Source organism: Convolutriloba macropyga, chromosome 5 (assembly GCF_964194025.1).
Source record: "Convolutriloba macropyga chromosome 5, txConMacr16.3, whole genome shotgun sequence".
Taxonomy (NCBI): Eukaryota; Metazoa; Xenacoelomorpha; order Acoela; family Convolutidae; genus Convolutriloba; species Convolutriloba macropyga.
The window spans coordinates 3,504,975-3,521,943 of record NC_134472.1 but is presented as its reverse complement, the minus strand read 5'-3'; the positions used below and the strand labels follow the sequence as shown (position 1 = coordinate 3,521,943).

Below are 16,969 nucleotides of genomic sequence, written 5' to 3'. Positions count from 1 at the left end.
AAAACTCGACTTTCAGACGCTTTGGTCAGTTATATTTTGACGGGACCAATTCGTTTGTAAGTTATTGTTGTTTTCACAATCTGTTCAAAATTCTGTTTCGGGTCATGCTAGTTTATATGCAATGTTAGCAGATGCGGTAGGTGTAATACTAAGTATTTTGTGCACATTACTAAAAATTAATTCATAGATTCAAATAAAATTGTATGTTTATCATTTTTATTTACACGCAAGCATAACAGAATTTTTGCGTTCATATAAAGTATGCTGATAATAGTAGCTAGAATTAATGGCTTAAATTAGTAAATTATATTTTGATCACGTAGTTGTAGTTTGAGTTTTCTTCGTACACCAGTTTCTTAAATTTTAGTATTTCTTGTTAGTAAGTTTGGCCATTATTATGGATGAAATTATTGAACTGAACGAACCCGCAGTCTTCTTCTTTCAAAGTATATACAAACTATTTCAATGACATTTTTCTTTTTTTCTCCCTCTCTCCCTCAATTTATTATGAGTTGTCGTAATTTTTAGTTTTTTTAAACCCAAGCTGAGAAAACAACCATTAACTTGTGCAAACGGAAAATTTGTTGGTTAAAAATTCAGCAAAAATGAAATAGAAAAGATTTTATTTGATATGCACCACTAAAATTAAATTGACTAGGAGCATATTGGTTTGTTGAAAAGTTTATCAGCAAGGGTGCGGAATAACTTTGCTCAAAAAATATTTGCGTTGTTGTAACAATCATCACCAAATAACTAGATGAAGTTAATCGAAGTCATCAACTGCGGTTTTTTATTGCGAGTTTACATAAATCAGGGTTTTACAACTTGAGACCATTAGCAATTTTTTATGTACTTTGTTTGTTTTAAATCCGTACCTAACGCAAAGACTTATTCAGTGCTGATTTAGAGGCTGATTCAGGTCATATTTCGCACTGGATTTTCCTCGTACTCGGAGCCAATCAGAAATTCACGCTGAGTTTCCTCTGATCCAGAGCAATTCAGAGAAAACTGGTTCTGAATTTTGCCCTTACTCAGTGAACGTCAAAATAACCGTAGAGGTTGTTCTGAAATCCTGATTCAGTACAAAAATCATTTTTTTTTCTGAAAACGTTTCGATTCAGTACTAAAACTCACTGAACGTTGTATTCGAGAATCCACGTATGTTTTTTTTCCTGGCACACTCATTTTTGTTAGAGAGTGGGCCAACTCTCATTTTTTTCTGGCCCACTCTCATGTTATTTTGTAACAAAATTTTTTAATTGATATTTCACGTGGAATTATTTTTCGAAGCAGAATAGTCAGATATTATTTTTATGTTATCTCGCAGGCCTGAGTGCATCCTGATAATTCCATGCTTCAAAAATTGCCAGACACTTTTTTTGATATTTCACTAAGGTGAAAAAGCTACACAAAAAGCTAATCTGTTCCATATTATATTTTCTATAATCTGTGAATATAGAAAACAGATATGGAAAAATTTTCACTGTTGACCGCTTTTATGGAGAATTGTCTTTGAAAAGGTAAGTTCGATGCATAAACGTGAATTATGTAATTTTATAGCAATTAGGCCTAAAAGATATCTTTCAAAACATTAGATTAAAAAAAAACATTTTTCGCGGGCTCTCGTAGATCTACGTTGGGCCACCATAAGAAAACAGCATGGGAAAAAGATCAAGAAATAAGAAAAATAAAAACTAATTTAGAAAAAGAGTTCATTTTTGATGTCAGTAATTATAGACCAAATGATTTATTTAGTTTGCTGTTTACACGAGAGTTGTGAATCATCTTTGAATCAACGAACAAAAGCTTGAAAATAGCGAAACAGTTTGGAATCAGATATCTAGATATTATCGGGTGAAAATTGGATCTTTCCCAGCATAACCTCCCACGAAATTATAGCCCCCCATTATGGCATGTTTACCATTATTTGGGCTATCGGTTGTCTGACCACTGAGCTGGGGGTTTATAATGGGAAAGATTCTAAAAAATCTTTTAAAAAGCACTGCGTGAGATTTTTTTTCATACGTGCATTTGAATTGGTTTTTCCCAAATTTTGCGTACATCGACTTTGATTCTAGTGAGTCACGAAAGAGTGAAAATTATTATTACAACTGCTTCCAGATACTAGACATACATAAACGCTACTCTCAGCCCGCCGCTGAACAAAAAAACTTTTATTTATCAAGACCGCTGTTCAACTTCAGAATGGATGAAATTTATCAAATTATCTCTTTGAATCTTTTTCTTCCACCGGAATCTAAATCTATGAAAAGGGCTCCACGGAGTACATTTTGACTTGTGATATAAACAAGTAAACGCAGAACACATGCTGAAGTTTTAAATCGCCTCCCGGGTGAAGCTGGGGGAGGGGGGTTATTTATTAAGATTACCTGGACCCATAGCTGAATAACATTTATTATTCTATTTTTCTCAAAGGAGTTTTACAAAAACGTTTATTATTACAAAAGAGAAGTGACAGGCAAGATTTACTCAGTAAAGATTGTCTGCTATTTTTTTTAAACTTTCATCTTTTTGAAATTTCCTGTTCAAGATACTTTTTGTGAAACTCAATATATTTTTTATCACATTCTCTTACAAACTTTTATGGTATTTTTTAACTTGATAAATCATAGAAAGTTGGCCATAAACACCAAATGGAGCTGAGGTCTAGCCTAACGGTTTTGTAAGGTTGTTGTCGTTTTTTATTACGATTCATCTTTTAACTGATTGAGAAACTATTCCAACGTCATTAAATAACAATTGTATAAAATTATTTTCATTTTGCTCCAGACAAGCACATCACAATAGCTTTCGACGACGGTGAGAGCGAAGAGAGTGACGTCAGCAAATCAGGATCTCTCTCGTTGTCCAATCAGAATGACCAGAATATTGATCTAAATCCATTGGACGAACACAGACCCAAGTCGGCCGTCACGAGAGAAAAGCCGAAGCCAGCTGAGAGCTTCGTTCTGAGAGTCAGCGATGATGAAGAATCTACCGCTGTGGAGATACAGCAGTCACTGCATAGTGCTTTTGATCAGATGGAGTCTGAAAAGAGCAGAAGTTCTTCTCAGGTGAGCATATCTTTCCTTGCAAGGAAATCCGTTCTAATTCTCAGTGTGTTGATAGCATTTTGGATGTTCAATTCACCCTACCCCCCTCCCGCCGCTGGATGGGGGAGGAATAGTTGAATAGTTGTGGGCTTTGGGAATCATTAAAATTCATATGAAAAATACTTGTATCATATAGCAACCAGTCGAGAGTAGAGTAATTAATTGAAGCGTGTTTTTAATAGTTCATTTTCGCTCTCTAGTGAGTTATCGTGGTGTGAATATTTTTTTATACTTTTGCTCCTGTTTTGTGAACAAATTTCGAATCAATCTTCGTCACCTTGCCTAATCTTATCTATTCTTCTGGCCATTTTAATCTCTTTTCTTCTAACTACATGATGACATGTGCATGATTGTTGCTATCTCTAAATTTATTTTTAGCCTATCGATTTATTTAGGCAGATATACAAAAGGGAAATCATTGGGAAGTCCTGGAAAAACTGAATTGATTGTATAAGAGGAATTTTCATTTTTTTTAATTTTCTGGACTAGACGTTCAGTCCTTCACTTTTGCTGCCTTTTCAGTGTCAGATTGCTACTAAAACAAAAAGAAAACGTCAGAATCTAGAATATTTATCGAATCTCAAATTTTGAAAAAAAAGACTAAATGGCTCAAATAGTCAATTTCAATTTGCAAAATCTCAGCAATGTGACACGTTTCGTTTTTCGATAGAACAATTAAATAAATTTTACGATGAAGAAGGATAAATTGTCAACGGTACTCTAATATCGCTGCATCGTTTTAAGATTGTTTGTTGTTAGAATGTTTCAAACTTTCATACGGGAAAAAAATCAAGGTTAAGATTTTGAAAGCTTTCAAATTTCTGACTTTCCAATCATTGTATACGCTGATTGACCCATATACGCATTGATTTATTGTTAATTATGATATTGATCCATTAATATTAATTATTATTTAACTGATGTAAAAAATAAAAATAGCAAATAGAGGGACTAAAACAAAGTTATAGCTAAAAACTGCAAGAAATTCGCATTTTCTCTACTTCAGTCTATAAGAGCAATCACAATGAAGGGATTCACGAAAAGTTTTTAACGCATAACCTATAAAGGATGCATGAGAGATAGATTGTCAAAAAATAGCCTCATTGACCCCCCTGACATAAGAAAGAATTGTAGCTTGCATAAATCAGAAAACGTGAAGGGTTGGTAGAACCATTTATTAACAAAACAAAGAGGTAAGGTAATGTGCGTCCCCACCGAATGTTACGACTCAGCTGATCCACATTCTTTACTTAATTGGCTAACAAACGAGGAGATAGCAAACTTTCAAAAGCATGCATATCGTTCAACAAACCAATAATGGAATAAATTAATGGCACTTTAGGGGGCCGATGAAACTTGTTGTTAATAAGACTACCAGAAAAGACTATCATAAAAACCAAGTAACAAATACTAATTACGACGAATACTCAATATCTGTATTCAGTAAAATAAAAACAAAATCAAACTCGCACCTAATAAAACCTAAACTTAACATGTCATCCTCTACTTCATTAGGAAAGATAACTGTCCTCAAAGCGACTGGGTAGCAGGTGGAACAAAAAAACAAAAAGAGGAAAGTTTCTATTTTTTGAAAAAATTAATTTCAAAGTCATGAAAATCATAATAAATTAACTAAAACGTTCATTTATATCTCCATAGGAAGAGCAATTGACACCTGTCATTATCCATTTATGTCATAAGACTACAAGAAGAAGAAGAAATACCGGCAAAATTAGAAAGTAAAAACTTTAAGCAAAAATTACAGAAAAAACGATAAGTTTGTCACTAAGACCGTTAAAAATATTAATTGCGCAATTTTTTAAGGCTAAATGGACTTAACATAATGTTAAATTTTCAAAAGAAAACAACAATCCCATAAAATGTGAAAAATATGTTAAAATCACAACACCTCCAAAAATATCTTATTAACGCCGAGAAACCAATGGTGAAAACTGATGCCGATGCAAAGATTAAACTATAGATTACTTGAAACGGGATGTGACTTGTCTTTACAGAGACTAAGCTTCAAATCCACCGAAAAATGATGTAAAAATGGCGAAGCTCAAAAATGCCAATACGTACAAATATTTTCAAAAGTCAACAGACAAAAGATTTCAGAAAAAATGAATTAAGTTGCAACACCTCGGGGAGTCCCTTGCGTCTGCTATTTAGGGGATTAAGTCATTCGACCGACTACAAATAACAACAAATACAGGCAGAAGCCAAAACTTCACAAACATTTTTGCGACAACACAGTGTTCAAGGCACTATAATTGTAAGATGTTATCTGCAAGAATTTTAAAACATCACTTGCGTCTCATCTCAACTTCAACAAGTCTTCCTTATAAAGGGACTACGTAGAAATGACAACAAAAAATAAAACCAAAAATTGAAAACTCGAAAACTCGAAAATTTCTTATGAAAATAAATGGCCGAAGTCATCAGTCAAAATATATAAGCATTAGAGGAATTATTTTTTGAATCAACAAAAGTAGTCGAAACTGCTTTTTAATGAGGTTGAGTTACATGCTGACAAAATGAGAGCAAGAAGGAGACAGCTGAAAAAAAATTTATACGAACTTTCTTGAAAGTCATTAAAATATTTGGTTTTAAACTGAAAACTTTGAAATAGGCTCAATTATACGTTTAGGGGAAGCAATGGAGACATAGCATTATCAAGTATATGTGGTACAACATCTAAATGAAAGATTAACCCAGACAAAAATTTAAAAAAATTCTATAAATTGCACAAGAACTGTGTCTCAGCCAATAAAAGCGTAAAATATTCAAGAAAAACAATTAACGTGTACACTTAAGCCTTTTTCAATGCTGCGCATTATTTCAAAACTAATTCTTCTCAATTTGACTTGTCAATTAAGTATTAATTTCACACGGAAACAAATTGAACCTACAAAATATGCAATTTTAATCAAAAACAAAATATTTTTTTTTGCAAACTCGTATCAAAACCAAGAAACCATTAGTGAAACATAAAACTGTTACAAACATCAATTAAAAGCTCACAGGAGCATCGATTTACCTCTGTCTTTACGTAGACTACGTCAGAAAATGTTACAAATAAGATAAAATAAGGGTAAAATTCTAAAACTCACCTGCTTTTTCTTAAAACAAATATATTCAGTTTCATGAGACATTACATAACAACTGAAAACAAGGGTTCAAATATACTCCTAAAGAAGCCAATTGGGTCTTTGATTGTAGCGAATAATTCATTGAACTACCAAAAGTTTAACAAATAAAAGCAAAAAATTTATGAAATTTTAGTTTTACAAAAATATTTGCTCTTAGCCATAGAAACCATGAGCTTAGCTCTGAAACCATTATATATGTTTGTTGCACCCAATTGTTGTGTACATCTCATCTGTCATTAATTGAACACTTATTTGAAATTTTTGTCCGTAATTCACATAAAAACTACCAATTCGGAAATATTTTGAAAAGAATGGCCGCGCCCAAATTAAATCTAATTAATTGTTTTTACGGATCCATGGTGAGATCAATGTCAGCCCTGATTTGGCCGTTTGTCAGAGAAAACACTTTATTGTTCAAATGATTGCGAAATAGATAAATTTTTAAACAAAATTTGTCAGTATATAAAAAATAAATAATGCATTTTGTATAGATATTGAGTTTATATTTGCAAAAAATCGGCAAAATTATAATTCCTGAAACTCCTAAAGCCAGTGGGAGTACAAATAGCCCTCTTTTTGAATAGCTCTCTCATTCAGTATTAAACGCTGGACGTGCTTTCTATTGATAACACGTTAAACTCTCTACGGTGATTATATCGATCAGCCAAAATTGACAGAACAAAAAAAAACCATTTGAGTATATAGTTTCCTCGCGACTAAAGTGGGTTGGAACAAAAATGAATGGAAGCGCACATAATAGATTCGAAGCCCAACGTGATTAATTTTGTGAGTAAATACTCTAAAAAGCTATTTTTATTCCTAAAATAAATGATGTAAAAAACAGGAAAACAAAATCAGATACTTGATTTTCGATAGAATGCCAAGATCGCTATTCCAACAGAGTTATACTAGAAATGTTTTGGAACAAACATATGTGCACTTGGCATTGGATAGGTTTGGCACAAGTTGTGTGAAGTGGTAGCTTGTCTAAGACTGTAGAGTGTTGACAACTCAGAACCTTTCAAATTCTCCAGTTGACTCATAATTGACCAATTTCGCAGAAAGAAGTATCAAAAATTTAATTAGCAAAGTTGGTTTTTTATGTGTTGTGTGTGTGTGTGTGGGGGGGGGGGGAGGGTTGGCTGGATTAAGAAGCGAAGATCGATAAGAGCCTTGTCGAGATACGGGCGACAAAAATATCTCCTTGTTTTTCCTTGTTGTGAAGGGTTGGCTCTCTTCCAGAAGTGCAGTTCCACCCATTCAACTGCTAACCAGATTTAATCAGATGTCAAAAACAGCGGGTATTGCGAGTTAATTTCTTTTTAAGCTAATTATTGTATATTTTGCTTCGATTTGTTGGCTTTCTCTTTTTCTGCTTAATGCGCACAGGCACAGATCTCGGTGTGGAAAAAATCAGCTTCATTTTATGCACAACATCAATTTACCAAAGTGTGACGGGGTCTATAAAGGGAAAGACCGGTCTTTTGGAAGTTAGAGACTTCCTTCAAAACCTGCTAAACTGCTTTGATAGGGAAAAAGAATCAGAAAAAACTAGTCTTGTATCGAATTCTCTTTTTTTCTGAATCTGACCTGATTTCCAACTGAATTTTGGCGGAGAGGCCATGAGATTTTGGGGAGTAACATTCGGGAAGAATTGGCGTAACTGAATTCCGGAGATAAATGACTTGATTAGATACAAAGAGAATAGTAGATTTCTGGCGTTTTCTAGATTTCAGAAGAGCAGGTCGAGTCAAAAACATCAGCTGGCACCTCTAATCTGGAATCGGTTAGAAATTCCAAAATCGAGAGCTTGGACGATATTTCCGGGGATCCGATTGCCAGTAATTTTGGATCTCTTCCGAGAGCTACGGAACCGTCTGTTGTTACTCAGCTTAAGGTTCCAGTTCAACAGAATGATACTCTGGATTCCACTTTCAACTTCACAATGAACTCGAGTTTTTGTCCCCGAGCCGAGAGCACCCTTGAGCCACAAGCCCCAGACGGTATATTAACTTTCAGTTGTTTTTCAAATTTTACTTCGGGTTATTTTCTTAGTAATTGGTATGTTCTATGAACAAGAACATTGGTGAAATTGGAATATTGTTATCGGAACCTTTTTGATTGGCGATTGGTAAGCTAATTGAAGACCTTTGTGTTCCCTATTGGGCTCTTAAGGAAGTCCCCCCACCCGTTCATTTCCTTAAGTTGTTCGAAATCGTATCAAATTTAGCCTCAATTTGGTAGACAGCTTGGACAAGACTAAACATGTAAATATTAAGTGAGCATTTAGGTTGAAAAAAAACTTTGAAAATTTTGCTCAACACGTACACTGAGTCTTTTGTGGATAACAATGACAAAATCATCATTAGCCTAAAACTCATATCTCGAATTTCTTTGTTGATTACTTCAGAAACGATTTAGAACCAAAATTTTAACAAGAGTCATCTCATAGACCATAGGGATTTTGTAGTTTTTCTACTTAATCCGCAATTGTTAATGCTAAGTTCTTTTTGTTCTGAGGGTTAAACGGAGGTATGTATATTCATAACTGTCAATGGGTTTTTGGAATAAGATCTGAAACAAAATGCAACAAAACGTAATAATTGTTACGACCCACTTGTGGGGGGAGGAATTATATACTCAAATGGGTTTTTTTTTGTTCAGACAATTTTGGCCGATGGATATATTCATCGTAGAGAAATGTGAGTGGTATCATTAGAAATCGCGTCCAGTGTGGAATTCGAAATTAAAAAGATTTCATTGAATTTCCTTTTTTTATTTTCGAGGAGTTATCGAGGTTTAAAGTTTATTGTGAAAACGGGATATATCTATCACCTTTGTTCACTTTTAGCGTAATTTTTGTTCGAATTAACATTTTCCCTTAAAAATGTTATTCAAAATTACCATCCCCGCTACAAAATTCATGAATTTGGTGTTTGTAATAGACGAAATGCGGTCAAAAAGACTATTTTTGGTCTCACAGGGAATTGAGAGCTGTTTCTCTCCCACTTGAGAGCTGTTTTTTTTTAGAAAAATGTTTACATTTTTGTTTTTTAAGTCACTAAAAGAATAGTCACCTTTCATATCGAGGTTCCTTTAATGACAAACATCATTTACAGTCCAATGATGCCAATGAACAGAAAATTAGCTTTCAAGGAATCACTCATATTTTTTAAGCTTCGACTCTGAGTGTTCGTACTTTTTAAAGAAATTTTGATTTTCTTTTGAGACTTTACTGAGTTTTTGAGGTCCTATCTCATAGACACGTTGACTAAAACTGCAAAAGGTTTTCTAATGAGCCTTAAGTGAACCTTTCCAATGCTTTGAGTGAACAGCTATTGGCTCTTAGGACTTTATAAATTTATTTTTTTTTAAATCTTTTTTTCTGAAAGTTAGCCGATCTTAAATTTATTTTTGCGAACCCTAAGTCAGTCTCTGTAACGACAGGACACTCGAGTTTTCTAATGGTGTCAAAATTAAATTGGTTATCATATTAATATAACTGTTAAGATATCTGTTTCATCTTCAAAAATTGGTTTTATGACTTCGATGCGACGAGTTTTCATTTTTTTTTATTTTTTGGATAATTTTTTCTTAGTGTTTCTCTCCTTTTTGAATCTTATAACATTATACTAATATTGATAGTTCCCTTGGCTCAGAAATAAAGTTACAAGAAATATGTATAAAGTTGTCATAGAAATTTTTGTGGATGAAATGGCCTGGATACTTTCTTCTCGCACTTTTCTAATGATTTTTTGGTTTTTGCCTGTATTTGTTATTGTTTTCATAGTTAGAAGACTTATTTTGATGTCGTATTGAGGACTGATCAACATCAAAAAGCATTCTTTTCTCAACGGGGCGTAACAAATTGTACCTATTGACTTCCGTTGAAAGCTATTGAATTTAATGTCGTTGTTACTACGCGTTTTCTCTAAGATTTCTTGGTTCTAAATTAATTGGTCATATTTGTTTTTTGAAGTCTCGTTGTTAAAAAAACGAAATCTATTGTTGTGAGAAAATTGCTGAAAATAAAATTTTTAAAGGGCTTTGACACTTTTGTCTCATTTTTTTAAGAATTTGCTGATTTGCTGTTTTTTTTATTCTTTATGTAGTCGTAAAATGCTGAAAGGTCTCATAATTTTCTCTTTGAGGATTGAATGAATGATTTTACTCTATGCAGATAGCTCATAGCGAACAGTCTTAAAGATTATGAAACTATCGTTTTCATTTTTTTTCGTTTTTTGTTATTAGTTTAGTTTTTGTATATTTTTTGTTGTTCTTTTCGTCAACTTGTAACTTAATCTTATCACTGAGAGGTCCCATCCAACTCCTTTTAATTCATAGAGTAAATTTTCTATTCAGATTATGTTGGAGTTGATATCTTGTTTGTGGGACGATTTGCTGTTTCATAAATGTTCTGTGAGTGGTCAATATGTAATTTTTTTTCTCTTCTTTTACCACATTCGCGTAATAACAGAGCCCAATTATTTTCAAATGAGGCCCAAGTGAGTTAGTTAATCGTTTATTATAATTCTAGCTCAATTAGTATAGATAACAATTGAAATTGAAAACAATATTTAGATATTAGCTAAAGATTTTAATGGCTTCATTAATTTGTGTTTTCGCAGATTGTTTGTAATTTCTTGAGGTTTACTTTATCTCTAGTCCGTTTCTATGGCTTCGTCTAACGAATACCAAGTCCTGTCAGTTTCGTAATGACCTTTAGGTAAATTTATCGAGAATTATTTTTATTAAAAGATAATGATTTTTAAGACGTTTTAAGTTATTTGGCTTAAAGGATGTTTATAGATTTTTAAATTTCGCCTCATTTTTTTTTCGTTTTTTGTTACCTAGTCTCATTAAGGAAAAATCCCATCTGCTGTATTGTAAAGACAAAAAAATTGTGCAGTTAAGGTTTTATTTGATTGCGTTTTGACGTGGTTTACTAGGTTCTTTTACATTTAGATATTGAGTTTTTGCCATTAATTCTTTAGTTTTCTTTTTTTTTTGTTTGTTTTTTTTTCTCTCGTGGTCTTTTTACTGGCAGTGAGCGCTGTGATGAGACATGCCATTTTGTACTTCAATTAGTAGTTTGGGTTTGGAACAATTTTTTAAAACTCAAATATCTGTTTTTGGTTATCTCTTTATTTGATTGAGAATTAAGTCAAAAATGTAGATCAGCGGGGGTCGGAACTTGATGTGCGAACGCACATTAACGAGCTTCCCTGTTGTAATTTTTTTTAAAAGACGGCTTTTTTGTTTTTGTCTAAGGAACCCGTTGTTTACAAAAATCGTCAACAACAGTAGTGAACAAATTCAAAATTAATTTACTAGACCATATATACCTTTCACATGAGAGATTTTTGTTATGTGACTTCAGTCGACTTGCAATCGTCACACGAGAAAAAATTGCGAGATCTAACTCGGAAAATTTGAGTATAGGACAAAGCGGCTGGGTAATGTGCGATTGCACATAAGGTTCCGAACCCGCTCATCCATAATTTTGGCATAATTGTCTACCAAATGAGGAACAGATGGAAAAACACAAAAAATTCAAGTATTTTTCACAAAAAACTTATGTATGAACGAAAAAATAGCCTCCAAAGCAAATAACTCAGTGGATTAAAATATGATGCATTAGATTGATGAGATATGCCGATATTAAGAAAGCGAGCGAAGACGAACGGCAAAATCAAATAACAACAACAAACATTAATTACATCAAAAAATTTATGTCCATTTTAAAAAACAAAACTTAATAACAAAGTCAAAATAGCGTCAGAAAAACTGAAAACAAACAAAAAAATTTTTAATTCACCAGAAACAAATGGTTATTCACCAGTTCAAAATAAAGCTTGGTAACAATTAGACAAAAAGGGAACAGAAACTTTAAAGTTAGAAAATTCGCTGATTTTTTCTAAAAAAACTATTAATTTCAAATTAATGAAAACCATTAGGAATCAACTAAAATCTCCCATAGGTTTAAAATTACCAATGCATCTATAGAAAGTAATTAACAGCTCTTGGTATTCAATTTTTTATGCAGTTACAAAAAGAACAACGAATAGACAACAAACTAACAAATCAATTAAAACTTGCCAGAAAATGCTTTGGAAGCCGTAAAGCCATACTTTGGCCGACAAAATATGTTCGATTGCGCCTCCATCGAACAGCAATAATGTATTATGTGGCCACTCATTAATGAAAATAAGCAACAATTAGACCAAAAAGAAAAAACATGCAAAATTATTTAATACTTGTTTTTTTTCGAAAAAAATTTATTTCCAAAGACATAAAAGCCATTAATTACAAAATGATAAATTTGAATAGGTTCGTCCATTCTTCCAAAGGAAGCCCTTGAGACGTGCAATTATCCGGAATATGTCTTACGACTACAAAAAGAACGTCAAATATGACAAAAAACAAAAATTCATTTTCTTTTTTTTTTGTGAAAAACCCGTGTGGAAGCCAGTAAGTTCATAACGAAATCTCTTAAAACTTTAGATTTTGTGACACCAATCCCTTGTGACACCTTCCTTTGAAATTTTTTATGTGACCTCTCATTAATGAAACAGTGTAGCAATTAGACCAAAAAGAAAAAAGCAAGGTTATGTAAAACTTGTTTTTATCGAAAAAAATTTATTTCCAAAGATATGAAAGCCATTAATTACAAAGTGAAAAAATTGAAAAGGTTCGTTTTTTCTTCCAAAGGAAGCCCTCTAGACCTCCAATTAGCCAGAACAAGTCTTACATCTACAAAAAGATTGTCAAATATGACAAAAATCAAAAATTTTTTTACTTTTTTTTTGTGAAAAACCCGTGTCGAAGCCAGTAAAGTCATAAAGAAATCTTTAAAACTTTAGATTTTGTGGCACCAATCCCTTTTGACACCTTCTTTTAACAAAAATAATGCCATCTTTAACCGTTAATTAACGAGACCAGGTAACAAACAGACAATAAAAGGAACAAAGTTGCGAAGTTGAAATGTTTTTTTTTTTCATTGTTTTCAAAGTCATGAAAGCCATTATCTATCTTCTAACAACAGAACATCGGCTGATCTACTCTTCCAGGAAAAGCCAATCAAACCAGTTCATTGTCCAGGAAAATAAATACCACTAAAAAGACAAAGTAAAAACGACAGTTGAAGACAAAATTAAAAAATTCAATTAAATTCTTCGAGAAAGTACTGTCGAAGCGGTAAAGAACCACAATCTATATCTTTAAGGATTTAAATATTATCAATTGTGTGTTATTTTGAGCGCAAAAAATGTGATATATGAACTGACAATAACGTGATAAATTGACAAAACTAGAATACATGAAAAATGGGCAAATACCTAAAAATTAAAAAAAAAATGTGAAATCTAGTAGTATCAAAGCCAGAACACAATAACTTAAGGCGTAAAACCGCAATAAAGACTATTTTTGAATTCTGCAGACAGAAGGAGCACTCTTTGATCGCTGACACTAGGCTACAAGTTGACTAAGTTAAGAGAAAAATGGAGGCAAAGTTCAATAAGCCATTTTTTATTTTAAAATCAAATATTTTAAAAGTCAAAGCGACCATAAGCTTTCAAGCAATCAAATAGATAAATTAATGTCAAGTTATTTAGGAAGCCAATAAGACCTATCACTAGTGAGGTTTGATTTGAAATGTTCTGTTATTTAATTAATTTAAAAACGATCGAATTTTTTTTATAAAAAACCGACTGACGACAAACCGAATTATTTTTGGATTGTAACGGTCCAAGATTGGTACAGAACTAGTCCTGCTAATTTTGATTGTCCATTAGGAATATTTAATTTTTGGAATGTCATTGATATAGATATTTTGTTAGCTAAAAAATCAAAAATAAATGCTGCGTTTTTGATAATCAACGAATAAAGTTAGCAAAAAACTGCAAAGTTTTATTTACAGAGCACTCTCAACGGAAGTTGAAGGGGAAGTAGCCCCCTTTTCAGTCGACAAAGATTGTGCTTATGTTGTTTGGGTGTGTACTTCCTGCAAATTTAATCAGAGTGGACTAAAGAAACTTATTTCGTGCTGTTTTTGATGAAAAAGTCTGAATTTTTTTTTGAAATATTTAGCCTGAATTTGTGACAAAAAAAATCAATGAAAATAGCCGACAATATATTTTGTCTTTAAACGTAAAATCAACAACATTTAAAATTTTTTTTTTAATTTTATCAAAATAGGCAAAATTTTAGTCAAAAATTCCGAAAAAAGGTGAATGAAATCAACGCAATTCACTCTATTTTCTAGAAAGTTTAAACCTCGATATCTCCGTGTCAAAAACGAAAATCAAAAAAAAAATCTTTTTAATTCCATATTCTACGCTGGACAAGCTTTCTAATGATACCAGTCTCAACTCTCTACGATGAATATATCGATCGGCCAAAATTGACTGAACAAAAAAAACCCATTTGAGTATATAGTTCCTCCCCCCCTCAAGAGGGGTCGGAACAAAAAAGGCAACCCTAGTGATCAACGAAATCAAAAATCTTGCAAGATACTGGCTCTTCGGTTGATCTTGCAAGATTCGTGCACGAATTGAGTTATCTTTGCAAGAATCTTGCAAGATTTTGAACTGTTTTTAATTACCTGGCTGCTTGAAGATGGCAGACGAGCTAAAATGTCAATGCTGAACATGAAATTAATAATATTATGTCGGAAAATTTACTCAAGTCATGTTATAAACTGACATTTTGAGCTATTTCCCGTATGATTTTGGGGTTTTCCGTCCTCCTTTTCGCTCGGGGCTTGGGACCGGCAGTGGAGGAGTTACAGGTAAAGAGTGTCTAATTTAATTATTCAGAGTGATGTGATAGGTGCGTGTGCGGACTATGACGTGGAGGTGTACTGCTACACCACAACTGGGGACACTAGCATGGTTGACCTGATGACTTTAGAAGTGCTCTGTTTCCTCCTGGCTGTAGAGGTCAAACCGATCGTCCATTCAATCCACTCTTAGTAAGAGCACCTTGTCAAACAATCGAATTATAGACTACGTTTAAAGTATGGACGCCTTTATGCGATGTAGGAAGCGTAAAAAAGTGAAATCTGAATGAAAATAAAAATTTTGTCTGTCTAATTTTGGGTGTGTTCCATGATTTTGATAAAAATCAACCCAGTCATTAAATGCAATGTTTTTTTTTCAAATTTTGTCTAATTTTACGTTAATTGGGTATATTATGCTTCGCCAGCTCAGCTTCCCCGTATTTTTTCAGACAATGTACCATGAACATGGGTCGTGATATTAAAGAGAGTTACCATACCATGTAACACAATAACACCATTCTCAAAAAGTGTGAACTCACTCGGTGGGAGCTCTTAGAACCTCTTACTAAAGATGATAATTCAAAACTGTGAATGGTTTTCTTTCTGCCCAGGTTGAAAAGTCCCAGACGAAATCAAGCATGCCCAGAACGAAAGTAAGCGAGCGAGGGCGGGGAGGGGGAGGGGGGCTTGTCCGTTTAAAATTACAGTCTGAAAACATCAAAAAGCACACGAAAGTCTCGACATGAACGCTTTAGGTCATGTTTGAGATTTTGATTGTGACGAAACAAATTTGGGATCTATTCTGTCCCCCCCTCCCCTCCCCTCCCCCCCCCCCCCCCCCAGCATAGTGGGCTTATATTTTTTACGCCCCCCCCCCCTAGGCGTAGGTGCTATTTTGTTACATGGTAGCGTGCTATATAACAGCATAAAATTTGTAACTGTGGGGTGTAAAACACACTGGGGGGGGGGGGGGACAGAATAGATCCCAAATTTGATGTTGACTTTTTCCATTCTGCTTCTTTCTTTTATGCAATTGTTTTTAAGTGAGACCCTGTGCCAGGAGAGTTACCCGAAGTATGTGATTCGGAACAAGAAAGAGGGCAATGTGGAGACAGTGTTTTACACTTCTCAGGAGGTCATGATGTTCATCAACTTAGTCATCGCATCCTCCGAAATCAACAACGCCACAAAGGTCAGTCCCTCATAGTTTAAGAAGTTCATGTAAAAAAGAACACTGTATTTTCCCTGAGTAATGATGGGCAGTGTACACCCTCTTGAGTCGTCATTAATAGCTTACAATTACGTTTCAATAAAAAATATAAACATCAATTGCTGAATTTGAATGCTCTCCAACTTATTGAGCCATAATGTAATTGGTTTTTCAATTGCGGTGCAGCAGACGGAAATACCGAATGTGTATTCTCCGCCAATCAGAGACTGAGAAGAATCTATTCTCTTTTATATAGCTCTAGACTTTAGTCAGTCTAATAGATAGTTGCACTATGTGTATACCATGGACTCCGGTGCTGTATACTAATACCAATAGTAATAATTGAAGTTTATCATCAGTGCTTTACAGAGTCGATTAGTCAGACATAACTAGGTAAAGTCTCCTTCGCGCGCAGAAATAAGTAACCCTAAGTGTTATACATAAGAGCCCATATTGAGTCTGCCTTAGTATTTTGGTTGGCAACTGCTGATTTAAAACCACGTAAGGTTGTCAGCAAGATAGCAGCCCTTGCATTTACCCATATTATACGCCAGTAAATTTGCCTGTTGAGTGCAATTTTTGCAACTTTTTAACTTTTTCTCGAATTTTAACTCGAATTTAAAGATTTGTTCTCAGAAACTTTATAACGCAATCCAATACCATATCATCCTGAATCAAGGCTATGAAGGAAAAGGCGGTAATTAGTCTGATGAGA

The 16,969-nt window shown here is 33.6% G+C and overlaps 1 protein-coding gene across 1 annotated transcript in view; it reads left to right on the top strand.

Moving 5' to 3' along the window:
- The window catches only part of LOC142339047 (uncharacterized), a 135,228-nt gene that overhangs the window by 47,681 nt on the left and 70,578 nt on the right, over positions 1 to 16,969 (top strand). The window contains exons 5-8 of the mRNA XM_075388704.1: positions 2,791 to 3,074; positions 7,995 to 8,268; positions 15,095 to 15,236; positions 16,089 to 16,236. Of these exons, the coding sequence (XP_075244819.1) occupies positions 2,791 to 3,074; positions 7,995 to 8,268; positions 15,095 to 15,236; positions 16,089 to 16,236 (848 nt within the window). The remainder of the gene's footprint in view (positions 1 to 2,790; positions 3,075 to 7,994; positions 8,269 to 15,094; positions 15,237 to 16,088; positions 16,237 to 16,969) is intronic.